Source organism: Argentina anserina, chromosome 1, assembly GCF_933775445.1.
Source record: "Argentina anserina chromosome 1, drPotAnse1.1, whole genome shotgun sequence".
NCBI lineage: Eukaryota > Viridiplantae > Streptophyta > Magnoliopsida > Rosales > Rosaceae > Argentina > Argentina anserina.
Genome location: NC_065872.1, coordinates 15,047,774 through 15,068,784, shown reverse-complemented (window position 1 = coordinate 15,068,784; position 21,011 = coordinate 15,047,774). Strand labels below are relative to the sequence as shown.

General features: G+C 34.7%; 1 protein-coding gene across 1 annotated transcript; it reads right to left on the bottom strand.

The window, feature by feature from the left end:
* Positions 1–11,583: 11,583 nt before the first annotated feature.
* On the bottom strand, positions 11,584–14,707 carry LOC126794772 (uncharacterized). The gene is made up of 4 exons (XM_050521552.1): positions 14,290–14,707; positions 13,511–14,012; positions 12,973–13,174; positions 11,584–12,746 (listed from the first exon to the last, which is right to left on the bottom strand). The coding sequence occupies exons 1-4, from the start codon at positions 14,654–14,656 to the stop codon at positions 11,868–11,870; spliced, it is 1,950 nt and encodes a 649-aa protein (XP_050377509.1). The 5' UTR covers positions 14,657–14,707; the 3' UTR covers positions 11,584–11,867.
* Between the last annotated feature and the right edge of the window lie 6,304 nt (positions 14,708–21,011).

Below are 21,011 nucleotides of genomic sequence, written 5' to 3'. Positions count from 1 at the left end.
TGATGGGTATCTAGACATGGGATTTGATATTGAACGAGTTCGATTTACTTAGGGTGTCAGAGAATTGACTTGTTTATCGTTGACGATATAGAAAGCTAGAAAGGTATGGTCGCATGGGTACGGGACATCACAATCATATGATCATTACCCATAGAATTTTGACATGGTTACTTTCTTTGAAAAATGGAAACAAACAACAGGCTAATAACCCTATCTTGATAAAAACTATGCACTACAAAGAACCTGGTATACTTAATTACTTCGAAACAATTTCTAAGACCAAAAGTACCCACAGGTTAGGGTTCCGTTGGAAAATGAGCATGCACGTTATATTGGGCTTTATTTTATGGGAAAATATCCAAAAGATATTTGAAATATCGTGAAATGTATTTTTTGTTACTATGAATTTTTGTTATCCAAAATGGTACTTGAACTATTGCACCGTTACCCAATATGGTACCTCTATTAGTTTCTCCGTTAAATTGATGATGTGACATGTATTTAGAAGGACAAAATGGTCTATACACAATTTTTTTATTTCATATCTCTTTTCCTTTAAAATTCTCACAAATTCACCAAACTGACTGAAAATTTGTTGGAATTGACAAATCATACCTATATTATTTGCAAATTTATTTACAATATTTTTTATGAAATTTGTAATTTTAAGAGGAAAATCAACTCTTGTATCACAAAACATAACACAAGTTTTAGTATATATATTTGTTTAGCAATAATAACAAAATTAATTTTAAAATTATTGTTTTTCCTATTATTTACAGTAAAACCTCTATAAATTAATAATCTCGGGATTGATAAAATTTATTAATTTAGCGATAGATTAATATATCAATAAATTAATAATGTATTATTATTAATTTATCAAGATATAATAAATGTTTTGTTTCATTTTGTCGAAGAAATTTTTTTTTACTTATATTGTTTAATTTATTACGTATACCTTATTAAATATATTATTTTTATGTATAACATTGTTCAAAATATTATATTGTTTAATGATGATTATATTAATTATTATTTTTAATGAAATCCTCATCAATTTTAAATTTGTTATATAAATTATGACACTAATAATTTATATATTTGAGAGAGTCTAGCTAAATAAATTCTCTAACTTCCATTATCTTTGTTGTAGGGAAAATGGAATGAATCTACTCATCTAATTGATAATCCCTTTTATATAGGGGTCAAGATTACAATAGAAATAAATGGTAATTACAATGACAATTAATGCTACATAATGGTGTTTGATCCGTTACATCTGTTGACCATAAACGTCATTAATTTATTCCTTTATTTGCATTAACGAAGGCACACTAATGGTGTTTTTCCTTCAACACTCCCCCTTGTGCCGAGTTTAAAAATATAATGGTGCATAAGATGTTGCCTCATTAAAAACCTTGTCAAGTAACAAAACCCAATAGGAGAAAATAAAACCTTGGTCGAAGGAGAAAAGAGCAGAATGCACCTATTACATTTAAGATTAACATATATGTGCTAGACTCCCCCTGATCTTTACATTAATCATGGGAGTTTGGATAACTTTTGCATATTTAATGATGTATCTTATTTGGTACATATTTCTTTACGCCAAATGTGTAACGACGTGAATAGAATTCATTCTCATCATGTCGTTTTATCTTTTCTTTATAGGAACTATAAACCTAAACTTTTAGGTATTGTTGTTGCGTGGGCGCTAAGCTATACATCGAATGAGAGGTCGAGTCAAGTATATTGTGTTAAGTGCAACAATGCGTCTTTGCACTTGTATAGGGAATCTCATTTCCTGACACTTATTCGTCATCTTTCATTTAGACGAAAACGGATCTATCTTTAAAGATTCGACTGATCATGGGAGCTATGGAAGCCTCAATTTTAACATTTAGAGTGCTTAAAAGCCGATTGATGGTTTAATCATCAATATTACAGTCCTCAAAATCTATTTGAGACTGTGTCTTCCCAATGATCTTTTTCATTCTCGACTTAGGATTTGTAATGGCGACATCTTTTTAGTTCATCAAAAGACTCCGCAAATCCATATTGAATACGCAATGACATAACACATCTGATCCTTATTCATAATCAAGTATTTTACTTCGTGAACGTTTCAATTGCCTTTGTAACGCTACGTGATCTAGAACCTAGGAAGCACGGAAACGTGCCTACACATCTGATCCTCATCAATTTTAAATTTATTATATAAATTATGACACTAATAATTTATATATTTGATGGGGTCTAGCTAAATAAATTCTCTAACTTCCATTATCTTTGTTGTAGGGAAAATGGAATGAATGTATTCATCTAATTGATAATCCCTTTTATATAGGGGTCACGATTACAATAGAAATAAATGGTAATTACAATGGTAATTAAGACTACATAATGGTGATTGATCCGTTACATCCGTTGACCATAAACGTCATTAATTTATTCCTTTATTTGCATTAATGAAGGCACACTAATGGTGTTTTTCCTTCAACACTCCCCCTTGTGTCGAGTTTAAAAATATAATGGTGCATAAGATGTTGCCTCATTAAAAACCTTGCCAAGTAACAAAACCCAATGGGAGAAAATAAAACTTTGGTCGAAGGAGAAAAGAGCACAACACACCTATTACATTTAAGATTAACATATATGTGCTAGACTCCCCCTGATGTCTGCACCTCCTCTGATCTTTACATTAATCATGGGAGTTTTGATAACTTTTGTATATTTAATGATGCATCTTATTCGGTATGTATTTCTTTATGCCAAATGTGTAACGACATGAATATAATTCATTCTAATAATGTCGTTTCCTTTTTTCTTTATAGGGACTATAAACCTAAACCTTTAGGTATTGTTGTTGCGTGGGCGCTAAGCTATACAACGAATGAGAGGTCGAGTCAAATATATTGTATTAAGTGCAATAATGCGTCTTTGCACTTGTATATGGAATCTCATTTCCTGACACTTATTCGTCATCTTTCATTTAGACGAAAACGGATCTATCTTTAAAGACTTCGACTGATCATGGGAGCTATGGAAGCCTCACTTTTAACCTTTAGAGTGCTTAAATGCCGATTGATGGTTTAATCATCAATATTACAGTCCTCAAGATTTTATTTTGAGACTGTGTCTTCCCAATGATCTTTTTCATTCTCGACTTAGGATTTGTAATGGCGACATTTTTTTAGTTCATTAAAAGACTCTACAAATTCATATTGAATACGTAATGACATAACACATCTAATCCCTATTCATAATCAAGTATTTTACTTCGTGAACGTTTCAATTCCTTTTGTAACGCTACGTGATCTAGAACTATTTCTTGGGTGGATAAAGTCTGTTCTATGACTTTCATGTATATCTATTAATTTCGATCCCCATAGAGATACCTTATTTCATCATTCATAAGCTGCATTTGTCAGTTTTTCGGAAACTACCAAACTGATAAGGTAGTGGAGTGCAATGACTTCCATTACGAGAATATCTCTTTATGGTTCATTACAAGAGAATATTTCCTCGTAGTCGATTCAAGTGCGTTTGTCAAAGACCTTGCGCCATAAGGTGAGTCTATACTCTTAATTACCATACGCATCCTAACAAAGATATATGATAGGGTTTACACTTACGGTGTCGGCTTCACCTGCCCAAATACCTATCTCTTTGTTAGTGAACTTTAGTTCATGCTGGATCGCTTCTTTCCATTGGGCCAAAATTACTACGTTGTTATTTCTCAACGAAGTATGGTTCGATATGAAGACTCAATATCCTACATCCTCATGTGGTTTGTATTTGGTAGAGATCTCTATATATTCAAGGATTTATTCTAACATCTGAGGCGTCCCCCAGTGATAACCAAAATCCAAGAATTCTTATGAGGCGGATTTGAGATTATGGATCAATGGATCCAATTGTGCCAAACTCGCTTTCTTCCTTTAATCGAGTATATATCGAACATAAGGTGGTCTCCCCCTCTTCCTTGGAGAGCCGCGGCCTATGACACCATTTATGCCACTTTATTTTGCCAACATGCCACCATCTATGGTGGCAACGCAATGCCCAATTCCTTTTGGGTGGCGTCATGTCCTCTTCTTAGGACCTTGAACCTTGCAAGCGATCTCTAATCATATATATATATATATACAGTCTCTATCCAGAGTGAACCTTCACTCTGAAATTACAGAGTGAAGTTCTAATTTTGACACACTTTTAGGTCAATGTTTTCCACCATAAGTGATTCAATATTTAGGTATGTTATTCAAGATCATCTCTACAAAATTTCATCTAATTCGGACATTGCTAAGGTACTGAAATTAGATTAAATGAATGAACGAATTAAAGTTCTTCAACGTGAACCGTTCGTGTAAATATCGATTTTGAAAGCTCAAACCATTGTTAAATTGGATGAAATTTTGTATAGATGATCTTGAATAACATACCTAAATATTGAATCACTTATGGTAGAAAACATTGACCGAAAAGTGTGTCAAAATTAGAACTTCACTCTGTAATTTCAGAATGAAGATTCACTCTGGATAAAGACTATATATATATATATATATATTTAACTTACCATAACAATAAGTGGTAAGTTGACAAAAAAACAGGAAATAATTAAATGGTAAATTGAATAATTACCATATAATATTTTGGTAAAACAGAAATAATGAAATAGTGAATTAAAAATCACTATGTGATAATTTTTAAAATTACCTTTTAGTTTACCACTTCCGTAAATTCTGATTTCCCAATTTTTTTTTCGTGGATCGGATTGAGTAGATCCGGGTTGGGCACGTGGGTGGGATCGACAGATCCGGGTCGAATGCGTGGGTGGGATCGACGCAGTGAGAAGGAGGGTGGCATGCGGCGCCGATGGATCTCATCATCAGGTGAATTATGGTTTAATAGCTTGATCACGTTGTGCCCTAGCTATATACTTGAGATTAACATGTAACAGGTCGTCAATATTCAATTATATATAAGAACTTCAAGCAGTAAAAGAGTATAAGAATTTTCTTATCGTTTGGAAATTTGTCATGCCCCCATTCGCTCATGCGGCTGCGGTTTGAGCTCCCAAGTTTGTCGTCGGCCATTATGTGCATCCCAGGCTCGACATCTTCGAACACCTACGAATTGACACATTCTCTTTCTCAAGACCTTAGTGTCGCATGACCGCATCACTTGTTTTTAACATCCACATGAAACCCTAAATTTAGAAACAATAAAATCAGCATAGAAAAGCTCACATATAATTGAATTGTAATCAAACATGAATTGGTATAAATTATCTTGTTGCTCAGGTATCAATCTGGTTGCCCCCACTCTAGCTTGGATGAATATAATGTGTCAGAATAAAGGTTGTGTAGGTTGAAGGGCTGCGGCAGAATTTTGCTAGGGTTTTGATCTCTGTTCTTTTCTTTGAAAAACTCAATGGTTAAAGCCACATGCTGATAACGTGTTGTAGGGAAAATGGAATGAATCTACTCATCTCATTGATAATCCCCTTTATATAGGGGTCAAGATTATAATAGAAATAAATGGTAATTACAATGACAATTACTGCTACATAATGGTGTTTGATCCGTTACATCCTTTAACCATAAACGTCATTAATTTATTCTTTTATTTGCATTAACGAAAGCACACTAATGGTGTTTTTCCTTCAACAATCTTATAAATTTAGTGAATTATTAATTTAACACGTTGGCTTCGAGTTGAGACCGGAAAAAAGTTTTATTTTAGCGAGGTTATTATTTAATCGGGTATTATTTAATGAGGTTTTGCTATATTTGGTAAAAAAAAAACTCTAAATACATGTCACATCATCAATTTAACAGAGAAACTAACGAATGTACCATATTGGGTAACGGTGCAATAGTTTAGGTACCATTTCTGGTAACAAAAATTCGTAGGTACATTTCACGATACTTCATGTATCATTTTGGGTATTTTCTCTTATTTTATTGAAGTATTGATCGCTTGGTCACTCACCCTTGCTCATAATGTAAGCCAAGATATTCAATCTTAGAGATACATCAATTTGTACGAAGGTGATATCGAAGGGGGGTAAGGAGGTTTTGTTAAAAGCGGTGGCTCAAGTTATTCCTACGTATACGATGAGTGTGTATAAACTTCCAAAACTTGCCCATGTGATGAATTGAACAAACATTTGGCCAACTTCTGGTGGAAAAAGTCGAATATTAAGGGTATGCACCGGAAAAGGTGGGAACCAATGTGTATGAGTAAGAGAGATGGTAGTTTGGGGTTTCGAGATTTTCATATTTTTAATTAAGCTCTTTTGGCGAAGCACGGTTGGAGGTTGACTAGACAGCCTAGTTCTTTGGTGGGATGTTTGCTGAAGGCTAGGTATTATCCTAATTCCAATTTTCTTGATGCCGATTGTGGTAGGCGCCCTTCTTAAATTTGGAGATCTATTATTTGGGGTGGTGAGTTGTTAAGGAAAGGCCTGCGGTGGAGGATAGGTGATGGAACTAAAGTGCGTACTTTCTTGGATGCTTGGGTCCCTAAATTGCCTGAGTTTCGTGTAAGCTACAAGACTGGTTTATATATGCCTATGAAAGTGTCTGAGCTATTCAATGATAATCATTGTTGGAATTTGAATGCTTTGAATCAGATCGGTACGGTGGAGGAGGTAAATGCAATCAAGGCTATCCCAATAACTTGTGGTGGAGGACCAGATCAATTGATATGGAATTATAATAAAGATGGGAAGTTCTCTGTTAGAAGTGGCTATTGGTTGGCAGTGAACGATCCTGACGAGGTGTAAATGTGCAAGGTCCAGATCCAGTTCCTGTGGATTATTGGAGACACTTAGGCCACTTTTGGTAACTAGAAAGGAAATGAAATGAAATCAATCAGGAAGGAAAATGTTTACATAGGAGGTGGGGAGGGAAAAGTGACGAGCACTGTTGGTAGGGATGAAAGTGAGGAATTTTGTTCAAGAGATTCTCTTTATGTAATTTTTCTTTGGTGCAATAAAGTATCTTCTTCTCAAAAAAAAAAAAATTACACACACATGCACACGCATACAACACATCATAATACTAATTATTACTAAATATTGAGGACTACATTACTATCGATCCCCTGATCATCACACATCACCATTTTTGCCAGGATTGTGGATTTGTGTTGAAACTAGTATACATTTGTTTCGTGAGTGCCCAATGATTGATCAAGTGCTTGTGGCCTCCGATGATGCAGGGCGCTTTGTATGCAATTATGTGTACTATCATTCCTTTCGGTTCGTAGAGCAAAATGGGATCAAATCGCTCTTTGTGCATGTGACTCTCTTCTTGACTATCGATGAGGACAATGTCAGGGTAATTTTGATCACATTGACATTGTTGTGCTCGTCTATAATCCCTTGATGCTCAATGTGCTTTATAAACTTTTACAAAGAACCTGCCTAAATTGTTACTATTTCAATTCTGAACAAGCAAAGAGCTGGTAAGTGAAGTTTTGGGGAGTAAATTTAGTGTTTTGATGGCTTAATATGTTTATGCCTTGACTGATTGAACCTCTGCACGCAGTTCTTTTTCTTTCTTGTTAGCTGTTTAAGTTTCTCACTTGTTGCGCCACACAGTCTTATAAGTATTTTTTTACTTCTATGAACTAAAAATATGCTTGCCTGTATTAGCAATTGATTGATTTTTTCTTCATTTTATTTCTGTAGTGTTAGTGGTGATACAGTTAGGCCTGCTAGTGTTTCTAGTTTTGATGAGGAAGAAGATTCTGCTGCATTGGTAACAGCAACTACACCAAGGAGGCAATGACTAGAAACTCTAGTTACAAGTATTTTTATGTTATAACAAGCTCTCTCTTTTTCAGTCTATATACTATATCTACAAACCATTCATACTTTGATATGGTTTATTTAGGAGATTGCAATTGTCATTATTTTCTGTTTCTTTTGTTGTATGTGAGAAGTTTAGGCAATATGTTCTTTTTTTACTCTTTGTACTCTTTTTATCAATAGTATTAATGAGAAACTTATTTTGCTGAAACTTGTATTCTCACTATTATACTTGACATATGATAGAGAGAAAATCACTTATGAACTAAAAAATGAAGAAACAAGATTAAAAAGACAACAATTCAAAATAACAAACTGATGTTACAATTGACTATTGATATCAGTTATGTCTATAGAACATGTGTCTGATTTCTTATGTAAAATGATGTCTTAAAAAAATCGGAATTGGTTTCTTATAAATTAAAAGATGTCTAAAGTCATTTATATATCCGGCTTGTTCTAAGAAACTGATGTCAAAAGTCATTTTTAACAAACCAATGTCATAATTTTGGTGATTATAGACATCACCCACTATGACATCGAATTTTTTATTTTATTAACATCGGTCAGGAAACCATATTTGTTAGCATAATTCTAGTAGTGTAGACTCATAACACACTCCGGCTAAGATGCATGGCCTTCCGTGCTTGGCTGATCGGGTTTAATTAATTTCTTTATCATGTACGCATTTTTCATCTCTTTTACGGGTAGTTGTTTCATTGTTTGGTGCGAAAGGAACAGCTTGGTTTGGAAAAGAGGTAACTGTACGTAATTCTTAGCTCATGGCAAACTGGACGCTGCAATGACTTGACGACTATCAGAAAGTACATTCCCGGAAGCTCGAACCGGAAGGCCAGCGCCCAAGTGAATCTGGTATAAGACCACCAACGAGGCAGCGACGAGATCCATAGCTAGGTCAAGTCGTCTGTCCAGCTATTCCCTAATCAACGTCGACAATCCCATCGTTTTAGACTTCTACTAATACAATACAAAGACATATATTTCATAGGTTGGGACGTTGGGTCACTTGGGTGGCCGGGTCTAATCCCTGACCAACGACGATGACCGTTTTCTAGTACTAAAGTATGTATTTGATCCTACGGAATGTGGAACAGTTCATCAAATATTAACATCTGGCATGTGCGCAGTCATTTACTCTTTAGTATATCTTTTCACACACAAAAGCCAAACTTAGCTTGTATTTGCACGTCTATTTTTCTATTCTTGCTGTAGAGATACATGCATCGACCCATCGACGTATCAAGGTGCTCTACTCACTGGGTCATGACCAAATAGCATATTAATATTCTCGTATCTTAATGTTCACATCAATATTATCGTACCAAAGGGCACAATATTCTCATGCCTTTTTTGCAGTCTTGTTGCCATTCCCTAGTCGGAGGAGGCCGGCCATTGACAAGTTCTTTCATGGTGAAGTCAATTGCAAAATCGATTCCAAATAATTGGTTAATACAATCAAAACACGATATTTTTAAGAGTGCGGCTATTGTCATCCGCTGTCTTCTTTCTTCACCCCACAATCATATTTCTACCTAAATGTTCAATTTTTACCCTTAAAACAAAAAAAAATCATAATAAAGTAAAACATATTTAACGATTAATAAAATTAAATAATTATTTAAATTTTAGTATTAAGTAAATGCAACACCTCCAATAACTCATCATATGACCGTTTGATACTATTTTTCCTGCATATTGTATTATAATTAAGGTCTTTGTTTTATCCATACCTTTCAGACTGAACTATGTATATATTCACAGTGAAAACCCTAGATGAAAGAGCGTTGACGTGAGCATTGTGCCTTGTCCAGCGGTGCACCTTCATGGTGTTGTCATTGAACGGGAAAGAAGAAAGGATCTAGTGTCTCGCAGAAGGAGGTTCGGCTGAAGTCGATACTGCAGAACAATGTCATTGCTAACGAGGGATCTTGGACGGTCTGGGGAGGAAGGGGTGCAACGGTTGGCTCAACCTCGAGAGAGTGGCGTAGGGTGGATTGTGGTGGTGTTGTTGGTGTGACGGCAGTGCTGGAATTTGCTGCCCTCAGATCGCATTTGTTTTGGGGGTGTTGTTCTTCCATCTTGGTTGGAGTGGCAAGTTTTGATAGGGGAGTTCAGGATTGGCGGTCGTGCGATTGGGGGAGGGAGGTCGTGCAAGATTCCGGAAGGAGGGCGGCGGTGCTACTGTGGTCTGAGCCTTGAGCTATGGCTCTTCTGGGCCTAGGTCTAGATCTGTTATAGTTTTTTATTTTATTTTATTTTATTTTTATTTTTCTTGTTTTTTAGGTTGTGCATGTCGAGCTCGTCTTTGATAATATGTTAGGTTTCATCTTGAATGTATGTCATATTCGTCCTGACTCTATTTTGTTTTGCTTAGTTTGGTTCTTGTATTCCCATGTTGATCATGGAGTTCCCTTGTGCATGGTGTTTATTGCTTAGATAGGTGGGCGGGATATGTGTCCCTTTGGCTTTGCCATGAATCCTTGTCTACCCTGAAAAGGTGGTAGCGGGTGGACATGTAGATGTTTTTCCATGGTTTTTGTTTGTGATTTGAATGAAAGTATTCATCATCTTTAAAAACAAATTAAGGTCTTTGTTCATAATCTTCAATATTGTCACCTTATATATAATATAATATATATATATATATAGTTCGACTAGAGAAAACATCAAGTAAAAAGAATGAAAGTTATATAAAAAAGAAGAGGTTGCGAAGAAATTTGAATAGAGAAAATAACATAACACAGTAAGGCGAATTAAAAGAAAAATAAAAGAGAAATTCATTCAGTTTGACATTCTTTTAATCGTGTAATTTTACAATTTTAATAATGTTTTAAAGGTTAAAATTGAATATTTGGGTTTAAATATGATTGTGAGATGAATAAAGAATACGCGGTCAATTGGTAATAGACTCACCTTTTTTTTAATAGTCTTGTCATTTGATAAAATCTTGAAAATTGGATTGGACCGTAAAACTTCATAGGCCCGAATCGCTTAATTGGTAGTTAGTTACATGCCACTTAAACCGAAAGGAATTGAATTTTCTTAAGCAAAAGTTTTTCACATTAATTAAGGTGCAAGTGAACTGACAGTCAGTGTGAAATTTCAACCATTTATTTAAGTACAAATTACACAAATAATACTATAAAGGGTGGGTGAAATGATCGAAGTTGTAAAGGGAAAATAGCATATTGGAAACAAGGCCAAGGAAAACAACGTCCACAAGATTTAGCCAATGAGGTGTCAAATACCACTAACATAATTGAAGAACTAATAACCTACTTGACTTGCACATTATTGGTGCAAGTTAAAGAAATAACCTCGTATGTAATTTGTATATTATTAGTGCTTGTATTTACAACTCCGTAGTCAGATTCCCGTCGGACTCCCGTTGTGAGTCTTGATCTTCGATAAAATAGCTATTGACTTGTCTACCTTTTTGTTAAAAAAAGAAGTTTTTGTCCTTTCTTCTAGGGAATGTCGGCGTCATGTACGTTCTCCTTTAGATCCTTTCATTTTTATTTCAAAAAACTATTGGGTGGTTCTAATTAAAAAAAAAATCAAGTCAACCAAGCCTCCCAACAAACTTGTGTGGACTGTGGACTAAGAAAAACACCGTCATATGCGGCTACGAAAATCATGTTCAGTTCATGGACTCGGAAGAGAAAAATAATGATTAGTCTCTAACCTAAATTAAAGCGCCAAAATAATAAGCATAAGTAATCCAAAACAGAGCATGTAATTATTTTCTGATATTACATTGAAGAAAAGCGGGGGACTAGACCAATACCGCTCTCAACAAAAAGCATAGAACAAAATACTCTAGCTAAGATATGCTTTGTAAGCAAACGCGTCAAAAAAGAAACCCAATAACAGGATAATTATTTGCGTTGATAAGAAATTCTAGAAGATGCATATGAAATTAAAGCTTTTACATAAAACAGAATCAACAGGCAGTTGATTTATGAGTGTGTATAATGTATATATGTATACGTGCATGTAAACGAAATTTTATGAAGTCTACTTAGATCCTGAATTGCAAGCAGTTGATGTGTACGTCTTCTTCAAGCTTACGCTTAGGAGGAAACTTGGGCAAGAGACTTGCAATGTTCGTCGCCGTTTCGAGATAGGAGGCAAATTTACTGATCAGCAGCCCTTCTTGCTTCTCTGAATCAATGATCCCACGATTAAGCTTGGCATGGCCGTTGTTCGTCTTCCCAACAGAAGCTAGGGTTTGCAGTGCCTTCTTCTTGACAGTCCAGCTGCTTCCTCTTTTGAAATTGAAGTTATACAAAGAAAGAAATCTCTGTCCATAGGCCGCTACAAATTCCAAGGCAGCTAGGATGAATTCGAATTCATCATTTGACATGTAGTAGGGAAAACTGACTCGAGTCCATCCTGGTTTCAATCCCACATAGCCCTCCTGGATGGCAGATCTATAGGCATGCGAGGTAGTCTCATCGATTCCGAGAAGAGCGTGGCCATACGGCCCGGCGCAGGCGCAGCCGCCTCTAGCCTGGATGCCAAATAGGTCATTGAGTAAGGCTGTAACGAAGGAGCCATGGAGGGGCTTATCTCTTGTGTTCCCCAGTTCCTCATTCTCAGTGTCTCCCCACATGTTGTACCCACTGCTTGCATCTGAAACAGGACTATTACCTCTGGTGTAGATAAGGAAAGACAAAATGGCTTGCCTCTCGACGCTTGTATTACCCAAGATCCTTATGTTTCTGTTTAGGAGGAGCCTTTGTAGTGCCCTTCTAATAAACATCTGCTCGTATTTCTCTATCACCTCATAACCAATGTAGTCCTTCACCCAGAACGCCAATGCTGCTCGAATTGTTTGTATTATTTGAGGTGTTCCCCCATTTTCCCTTTCTTCAATGTCCTCCACATATAATGTGTCCTGCAATGCACATCCTACTGTCAGTTCCTTAGGAATTGCCTTTTTCCGATTGAATATTAAACTGACAACAAAATGTTTTCAAAAGGACGATCACGTTTTTTGAACTTTCATGCTAGAATGAGTTTCAATATTCTGTTCGATTGACTTGGAATTTTTTTTTTTTAAGTTTTCGAGTTTTTATCATAAAAATAGAATAATTTATCAAGTAAAAGTTTGTGGAACTTACCTTTTCACTAAAGCCGTTGACATAATCAACAGTTCCACCTCCACAAGTGGATGGTGGAGAAGATCTAAGCTGATATAGAGCCTTGTTCATTAAGAGTATGCCTGGTGTACCAGGTCCCCCGATAAACTTGTGTGGACTAAGATAAACACCGTCGTACCCGTCTATCTCCCCTGACTTCATATCAATTTCCACATATGGTCCACTGTATATAAATCATACACCAAGAAGAGAAATATATATATATGATAATTAGTTTTTCTTTCTATGAAAAGAAAATTAATCAGACTAAATTATTCTAGATTAATCTGTTACTATATAATAAGGTTCCATCGATGGGACACCGAAATAAACAAGAGTTCTTTAGATAAATAGACGGGTACGTAAGAGTTTGAAAGTTTAAGCAAAAGCTTGGAAAAAGACTGAAGTTTAAAAAATAGAGATCACAGTAAGCTTTTCCAAATCATTTGAATTTGTTTAAATATTTTTATTGAAACAAAAGATTTGGCCATACAATCGATGCATGCATAAACTAACGTACCTTGCTGCATAATCAAAGCAAACAAATCCTCCATATCGATGAAGAACTCGAGCGATTGCTCTTGTGTCCGATGAAACTCCGGTGACATTACTACAAGCTGAGAAGGAACCCAGAATAGGGCGGTTGGCTTGTTTGAATGACTCAAGTTTCTGTATAAGAGCCTCCATGTCCAGTAAGCCTTCATCATTTAGACCAATCTCAACTACTTCAGCCAGGCTCTGCCGCCACGAGAGGATATTCGAGTGGTGCTCATAGGGACCAATAAACACCACCCATCTATCCTGGGTAGAGAGAGTGCTTATGACCCTCTCCCTTAAAATTGATGGTACGGTAATCCCCATCACTTCTTGAAGTCTTTTGATTGCTGAAGTGGTGCCTTGGCCACAAAATATGAGTGCATCATCTTCTCCGCCCCCTAAGCATTTCTTGACGTATTTGCCTGCTTCATGCACCATTTTTGTAGTCCGACGACCGACGTAGCTATCCCCGGTGTGAGTATTTCCTATGCATAGAAATGTCCCAATAACACTAATTAGTATACATATATTCCAAATAAATTAACTAGACAAGAGAACAAGATATTTAAAGTGAGTTTTGATTGAAGTTTTCGGAAACCGTTTTGATTTTTTGGTTCATTAATCTGTTTAGCAAGAAGGCCAAACTGGCTCGGATGAATAATCTGAATATGAAAATATCCGACAGTAAGACGGGGACAGAAAATTGGATTGCACCCGAAATTTATCGTGAAAGAACAATAAGCATGAAGTACAGGTACCAACCATAAAAGGGAAGAACATTGTTGGTGATAAAGCTTTCGATATAATTAAGAGAGCGGCCGGAAGCAGTGTGATCGGCGTAAGTGAGTCTTCGTTTTCCAGAGGGAGCATCGAATTCTACAGAAGCACCGATGACTTGAGAGCGAAGCCAAGATAGTCTTAGCTCGGCGGAGCCGCTCTTGGGAACCTCCTGCTCAAGATTCCTGAATGATTCATCGAAAGTAGCACCGCTGCTATAGATAGGATGATCATTAAACTTGTAAAAGGATGATTCAGCAGCTGGAGTAGAACCTGTTTTGCAGTTGCTTGTGCTTATTTCATGACCAATATTAGAACTATTGTTAAGGATCAATCTCGATTCGAACTCCATATTCAAGAGTCGAGAAAGTATAAGAGATGGAAATGGTTGATGGAAAGGATCAGAAGAGAAAAAGAAGAACGAGTTGGATGAGTATGGATGCAGAACGTAGGAAGCTATTTATAATGAAAAATCCTAAGGTTGCATTGAATTCAGGGTATTAGGATATTATGGTCTTTTGGCACGTTCGAATTCCGATTATTATAATTTAAGGCGGCAATCGGTTCTTCGCAATAATTAGCTCCATTTTTGTTGGGCGACTTGTATGAAAATTCAGAGAAGCTACTAATTCTTTCAGATAATGGAAAATGGTGGGTGGGGTAGTATATAATTCTATCAAAGAATTGGAAATGGTGAGTGAGGTAGTATAGGTGGAAGTTGTTTGTCTCTGAATGCCAATCAGAAAATATATAATTCTATCTTCTGTTTGACTCACGGTAAGGTCTTGAAAAATAGCTGCATAGGCTCAAAGAACCTATTACCTATGCATTGTAAGTTTTGCTTCAGTGTAACTAAAGAAGTTTGTTATTGGTAACATTAGAGAAAAAAAAACTGAAATTGATATCTAATTGTTTGGATGTTTTTGTAATAATTTAGGGGTTAAAATATATATTTAAATATTTTAAAAGTGAATTGGAGGTTTAATAAGCAGTAGATGTCCAACTATCAAATATACGGCCATACTGGTATGACTAGAACCACCCATTAGAGTAGCCTAAATTTCAACTAAACAAAAATCTATGACATGTTTGTGACTGTTTATGGAAGTGTCTTGTGACTCTTGTTACTCTTGTCTGCTCTACATAAACAGTGAGTTCCTTATTTGGTTAGATATGATATTTGGTGCTGCCTGAAGCTAATTGTCGCGAAATTTTTTTTTATCTTCAGCAACAACAAAAGCTAAATTATTGAACTTAAAATATGTAATCGTATTATACATTCAATAATATTACCACTATGTTACTGTACGTAATCCAAAGCAAAAATTAAGAATCGTCAATATAGCAAAATTATTGGCTAGTTGGTGCTTGTTTAAATATTGTATGTAATTTGTATAAATTCGATCTTGATAGTATGTTGAAACTTTGTTTAGATATTAATTGTAATAAGGGGTTGAGATTTGATGTGCCCTCTCTATTTGACAATTTTGCCAATAAAGACCTGTTTCAAAGAGTCACATAAGTTATATCATGGTTTTTTTTTTGTCACAACTATTTATCTAAAATTCGTCAGATGTCCTTTCGATACAGTCATATCTAATGAATTGTGGTAGCGGACAGAATGACCAATTTGGGCCTCACCAATGACACATTTACTTGGTATGGGGTCCCCCTAATGTGCTCATTAAGTTCTTACAAACTGATTATTTAAGATTTCCGAATTATCGGTTTTCATAGTAGAATGATATACTTTTTGTATCTTAATTATTTGTTTAAGATTTGATTTTTTTTATCTTGGCAAAGGTTTGGTCTAGTCTCCCTTATTATGTTTTTTTTTTAATAAACGAAACCGGGCATGGGGCTGACCCTCCCAACTAGGCTGAGTTCCAAACCCTTAAAAAAAAGGTTTTTTTGTCACTAGTGTTGTTAAATTAATAAATAAAACAAAGTTATTTGAAAACGTAAAATATAATTGCATTCAAATTGGAGCTCTTTAGCTATAATTGCATACAAGAAAGTGTAGAAAAATTATTATATGCATCACATATACATATGTCTATGAGGTCACAACTCACAAAACCCATCTCGTAATATACCTTAACCATTTAAATTTGCACCTTCCAAATTGTATCAATGCAGAGGACCGGCCGGGAGGACCAAGTAGCACATTGATATAATTCTACCCTACTTTTCTATATAGTTGACTTCCACCTTCTAGTTGTTATAGACCCAAAAATTGTTCTCACTTGTTTTATACGCTCTACCGGATATCTTGCTATTGACAATTCTAGTATCACTAATCTTGGCACTTGATGATGAACCAACTGTGGATGTAGGTTACTTCAATGGAGGTCAATTCTTCTTCCTAATTATTTTGATAGAACATGATCTTTTAATTATATTTCCAGCAATTCTTCATGTTGGTTGATTGCTCAATACCCCATTTGGTTTAGTGGAATCCGTTTCTTCTTTTTGGGAAGGTCGTGAATTCAATTTACAACATACTATATTATTGTGTTTGAGTTCTTTGATCAATAAAAAATATATATTTAAACATTAACCTCAACTCAAACCACCAGCTTTAAGACGTTAATGAGCAAGCCAAATGGTAAATATCAATAAAAAATTGATACTAATATTGTTTGGATAATACACCGAGAGGGACGTACATTAATATGTACCTCGTAAGCTCATATAACAGTCCTCATCAATGAGGACATCTTTTTTAACAGAAATATCAAATCTATCGAAAACTCATTGGAAAATTATACTATACATTAATGTATACTATACATTCTATATTCGACGGTCGATGTTTTTTTAGTGAAATCAGAAAAAATAATATTCACTATTAATCGTTAAATGTGGGATGTATAACATACATTGATATAAGACTTACCCGCCAGTGTCATTTCCACTCGAGCAAATGGCCTAGCATATCGTAGACAAGTCAAACCTCAATATTTTAGAAGGATCGTAACGTGCCTTAATTGTGTAATATCTAGCTAGCTACTCAAAAGCTGAAGTTCATTTAAAGTAGCACAAAACAATATGTGACTTACTGACTAAGTCCTGATTGTCTGAGTTTCAAGAGTAAAGTTACTCGTGGGCTGCGACATCTTTCCATTAACTTATACCTCAATTTGAGTTCGAAAAACTAAAATATTTGATGACCAAATACTATAAACTTAATCAGGACGTCGCTAATTATATTTGAATTTCTAAACATCGATCGCAGATTCCCAGCCCATGCCATATGGCCAGAATTTAATAATGGATATATGTTTACTGTTTAATTTGTTCTCATGGTCAAAATCAGGCAGCTGGATCAACTTTCATCTTGTTCTTGCTATCGTCAATTGATTAGTCATGAGTTTTGATATATTCAATTCATTTTCGATTTATATAAAGTAATAAAATGATCTAGAGACTTAGTTCCTTGTTGAAATAGAAATTCTGCAAGATACTTCGTGTTATCTGATCTTTCTCTCCTTTGGACTACTTACTACGTTAGGATTGCAGACCATTAAACATGTACTTGGCCACTAGGGGAATGATTGTTAAGATTAAAAGCTTCAAATATTATTGTCAATAAGTTGAGAGTTTCGCGACCCATATATTATTAAAGATCACAATGTAGTATATATTTCGGGGTTAATGTATTATATATCAATGTATGATATATATCTCACATTTGACGGTTGAAAACGAATATTATTTTCTGATTACACTCACAAAACAATATCGACCGTTAGATATGAGATGTTTAGTAGAATTTTCCTATATTTTGAAGACTTTTGGCGGATGGATCTTGATCGAGGTCTCATTTTCCGTAGATACAGAGGTGAGGCTATGAGATGTTTATGCATTTATAGCAGCTAGCCTGATAACTGATCAGCAACCTTGTACCATTGATCGGTTAAATCAACTCTTTTTTGCATGTGGTTCATGTATTGTTCATAAATCCGAAGCTAGCCCCATGGAGGTGGCGAGTAATGCAAACGTCGAATGATTTGTTTTGAAATTCACTTTTGTTATTAGAATCAACATGTACGGTAATTCTAAGATGAGTATTTTGGCTCACATATTAATTTTCATCGACGAGTCATATCTAAAAGTTTTTCTTTCTTAGCCACCAAGAATGTATTATGAAAAACAAAACAAAAGGAATTGAGATCTCATCCCATTACGTTCACATCCATGACAAAGAAAAGAGTAACAGGTTCATGAACCCAAAAATTCCAGCTTACTTACAAACTAAGCTGTGGCGTTTTCAAAAAAAAAAAAAAACAAAGCCGTGGAATATTGCTTTAAAAGGGATTACGGTTCAACTGGAAAATGATCATAACTTTGTTGGTTTCTATAAATGACCATGACTTGATAAGTTTACCATTCTATGGTTTTGTCGTTGGAGGCCAACAAAGGATATGAATGCTCCTATAGTCCTGTGTGGACCTTCATCATCTTCCCCGTCGATTGATTGTTGAAAGCTGTTGTTCACTCTAATTCCCATGCCACCGGTCTTGCGGTCTAGAAGGAGCATCAGTGACTATCATAGTACTTTTATTAAACGGCATTACGGTTCAACTGGAAAATGACCCTGACTTTGTTTGTTTCTATAAATGACCGTGACTTGATAAGTTTAAGGAGCTTCTTCCTTTTACTTTGTGAACATCCACATTTTGTGTAATATACGCTCCAAATTCTTTAATTAAAACCAACAATTGACTCAAACTAGTGGCTATAGTGCTACCACGGCAGTAGGTTTGTTGAAAATGAACATTCACCCAATAAAGGGAAGAATTTTCGATAAGTTTACCATTCTCTGATTTTGTCGTTGGAGGTCAACAAATGATATGAATGTTCTTACAGTCCTGTGTGGACCTTCATCATCTTCCCCGTCGATTGATTGTTGTTCAAAAGGTATAAATGAGCTCAACCAAGTTCTTGGAATTCGATTACAAGTTGGTATGCGTCCACTTATATAGAATCAGCAGAACAATAGTACAATTGGTATTTCCATACAATTCAATTTGAATCGTTGAAACGAAATATGTTTTTTTTTTCATATTACTATTTCATAAAGATATAACAAACAAAAAATATGAGTAAAGGGCACAAATCATTTGTGACTCAAATAATAATTAAAAAGCCACATTTGTGGGTTCTTGGGGAAATGCCACACCACTAAAGGCCACAAATGATTTGTGCCCTATGTTCATGTTTTTAATTAGTAGTAAAAACATACCCAAATTAATGTAGATGATATGGATTATTGAATGACAATGTCTTAGTACGTAGTTAGTAGTCACATCATTTAAGAAGGTTGCTACTTGCGGAGAAAATAGAGTTCTTGACACCTTTTGCTAATAGGTGCATGGTACTGTACGTTACTTAATGTAATTTGGGTTTTAAGACTTTATGCATTATCCCCTGGCCTTTTATAAAAAAATATTATTTTAAATTAAAAAACAATCGTTTACTTATTAATCTAATGGTTTTAAATTATTATAAAAATATTTTTTTTGTTTTTTATCATTTATTCTTTTTCATTACAATAATACTTTTAAAATACAATTTAAAAATTGAAATTTATGAAAACATGCTTGAAATATGTATGTGCACGCGTGATATATATATATATATGTATACAAAATATATTTATTTTTAAATTTCAGAAGATGTAATGTAACTATAACATTTATATTTAGATGACAACTTTTGGTAAGATTCTTTTGGTTTTTTTGTCTGAAAATGTGAATATTCTTTTGTTAGGGTATAATCGATTTAAGGGTATATGTAAGGTCACAAATGTTATTTTTCCTAGAGTATACATATCTTAATTAATACCATATTTAATACAATTATGTCGATGATAATCTTTCTAATAACAAATATGTCAAGATTCATGACTTTTTTATTTAATTAATTTACATTTACGATTAATTAATGTCTATAATTAATTAATACAATTACCATATAGGCACCCCACACGCATATATATATATATATATATATATATATATATTTCAAGCATACTTTGTATATATCGTAATTTTTTATTACATTTTGAAAAATAAATTATATAAAAAAGAACTACAATTTTGTTTATAATAATCTAGAGCCGTTGGATTAACAAAAATATGATTGTTTTTTCATTCAAAAATGATATTTTGTGATTATTGTAATTGCTGACATGACAAAGTGATGTAGCATGACACGTAAGATTGAGAACGCCGAATCTGGTGTCATATTATGACGCTAAAATATTTTCATTCTCTTTTTATCTGTCTTAATTATATGGATAAAAATGGACACGTTCCAGTGTCAATAGCTATACGACGAATAATGTATGAAATGAGGAAATTATCTTTTCCCTGATCGGTTGGGTACGGTGTCCCTCCAATATTGTAATTTGGTTTAAAAATTGAATACAAGAGGAACTGGTAGCCTACTAATGTAAGAGTGTTATGTACATAATAGTGATAATACTGTGTATATATATATATATATATATTAATATATATGCACTAAAAAAACGCAGCCGAAATGAAGTTGTGCAGTATCCCGATCAAATTAAGGGTCAACTGGAAATTATAATCCCGATACGGTCACTTGACGTACCAACTCAATGGTTTTGTCGTCGGAGGCCAACAAAGTTAAGAAAGGATAAGAATGCTTCCACCAGTCGTATGAGCAATAAATCT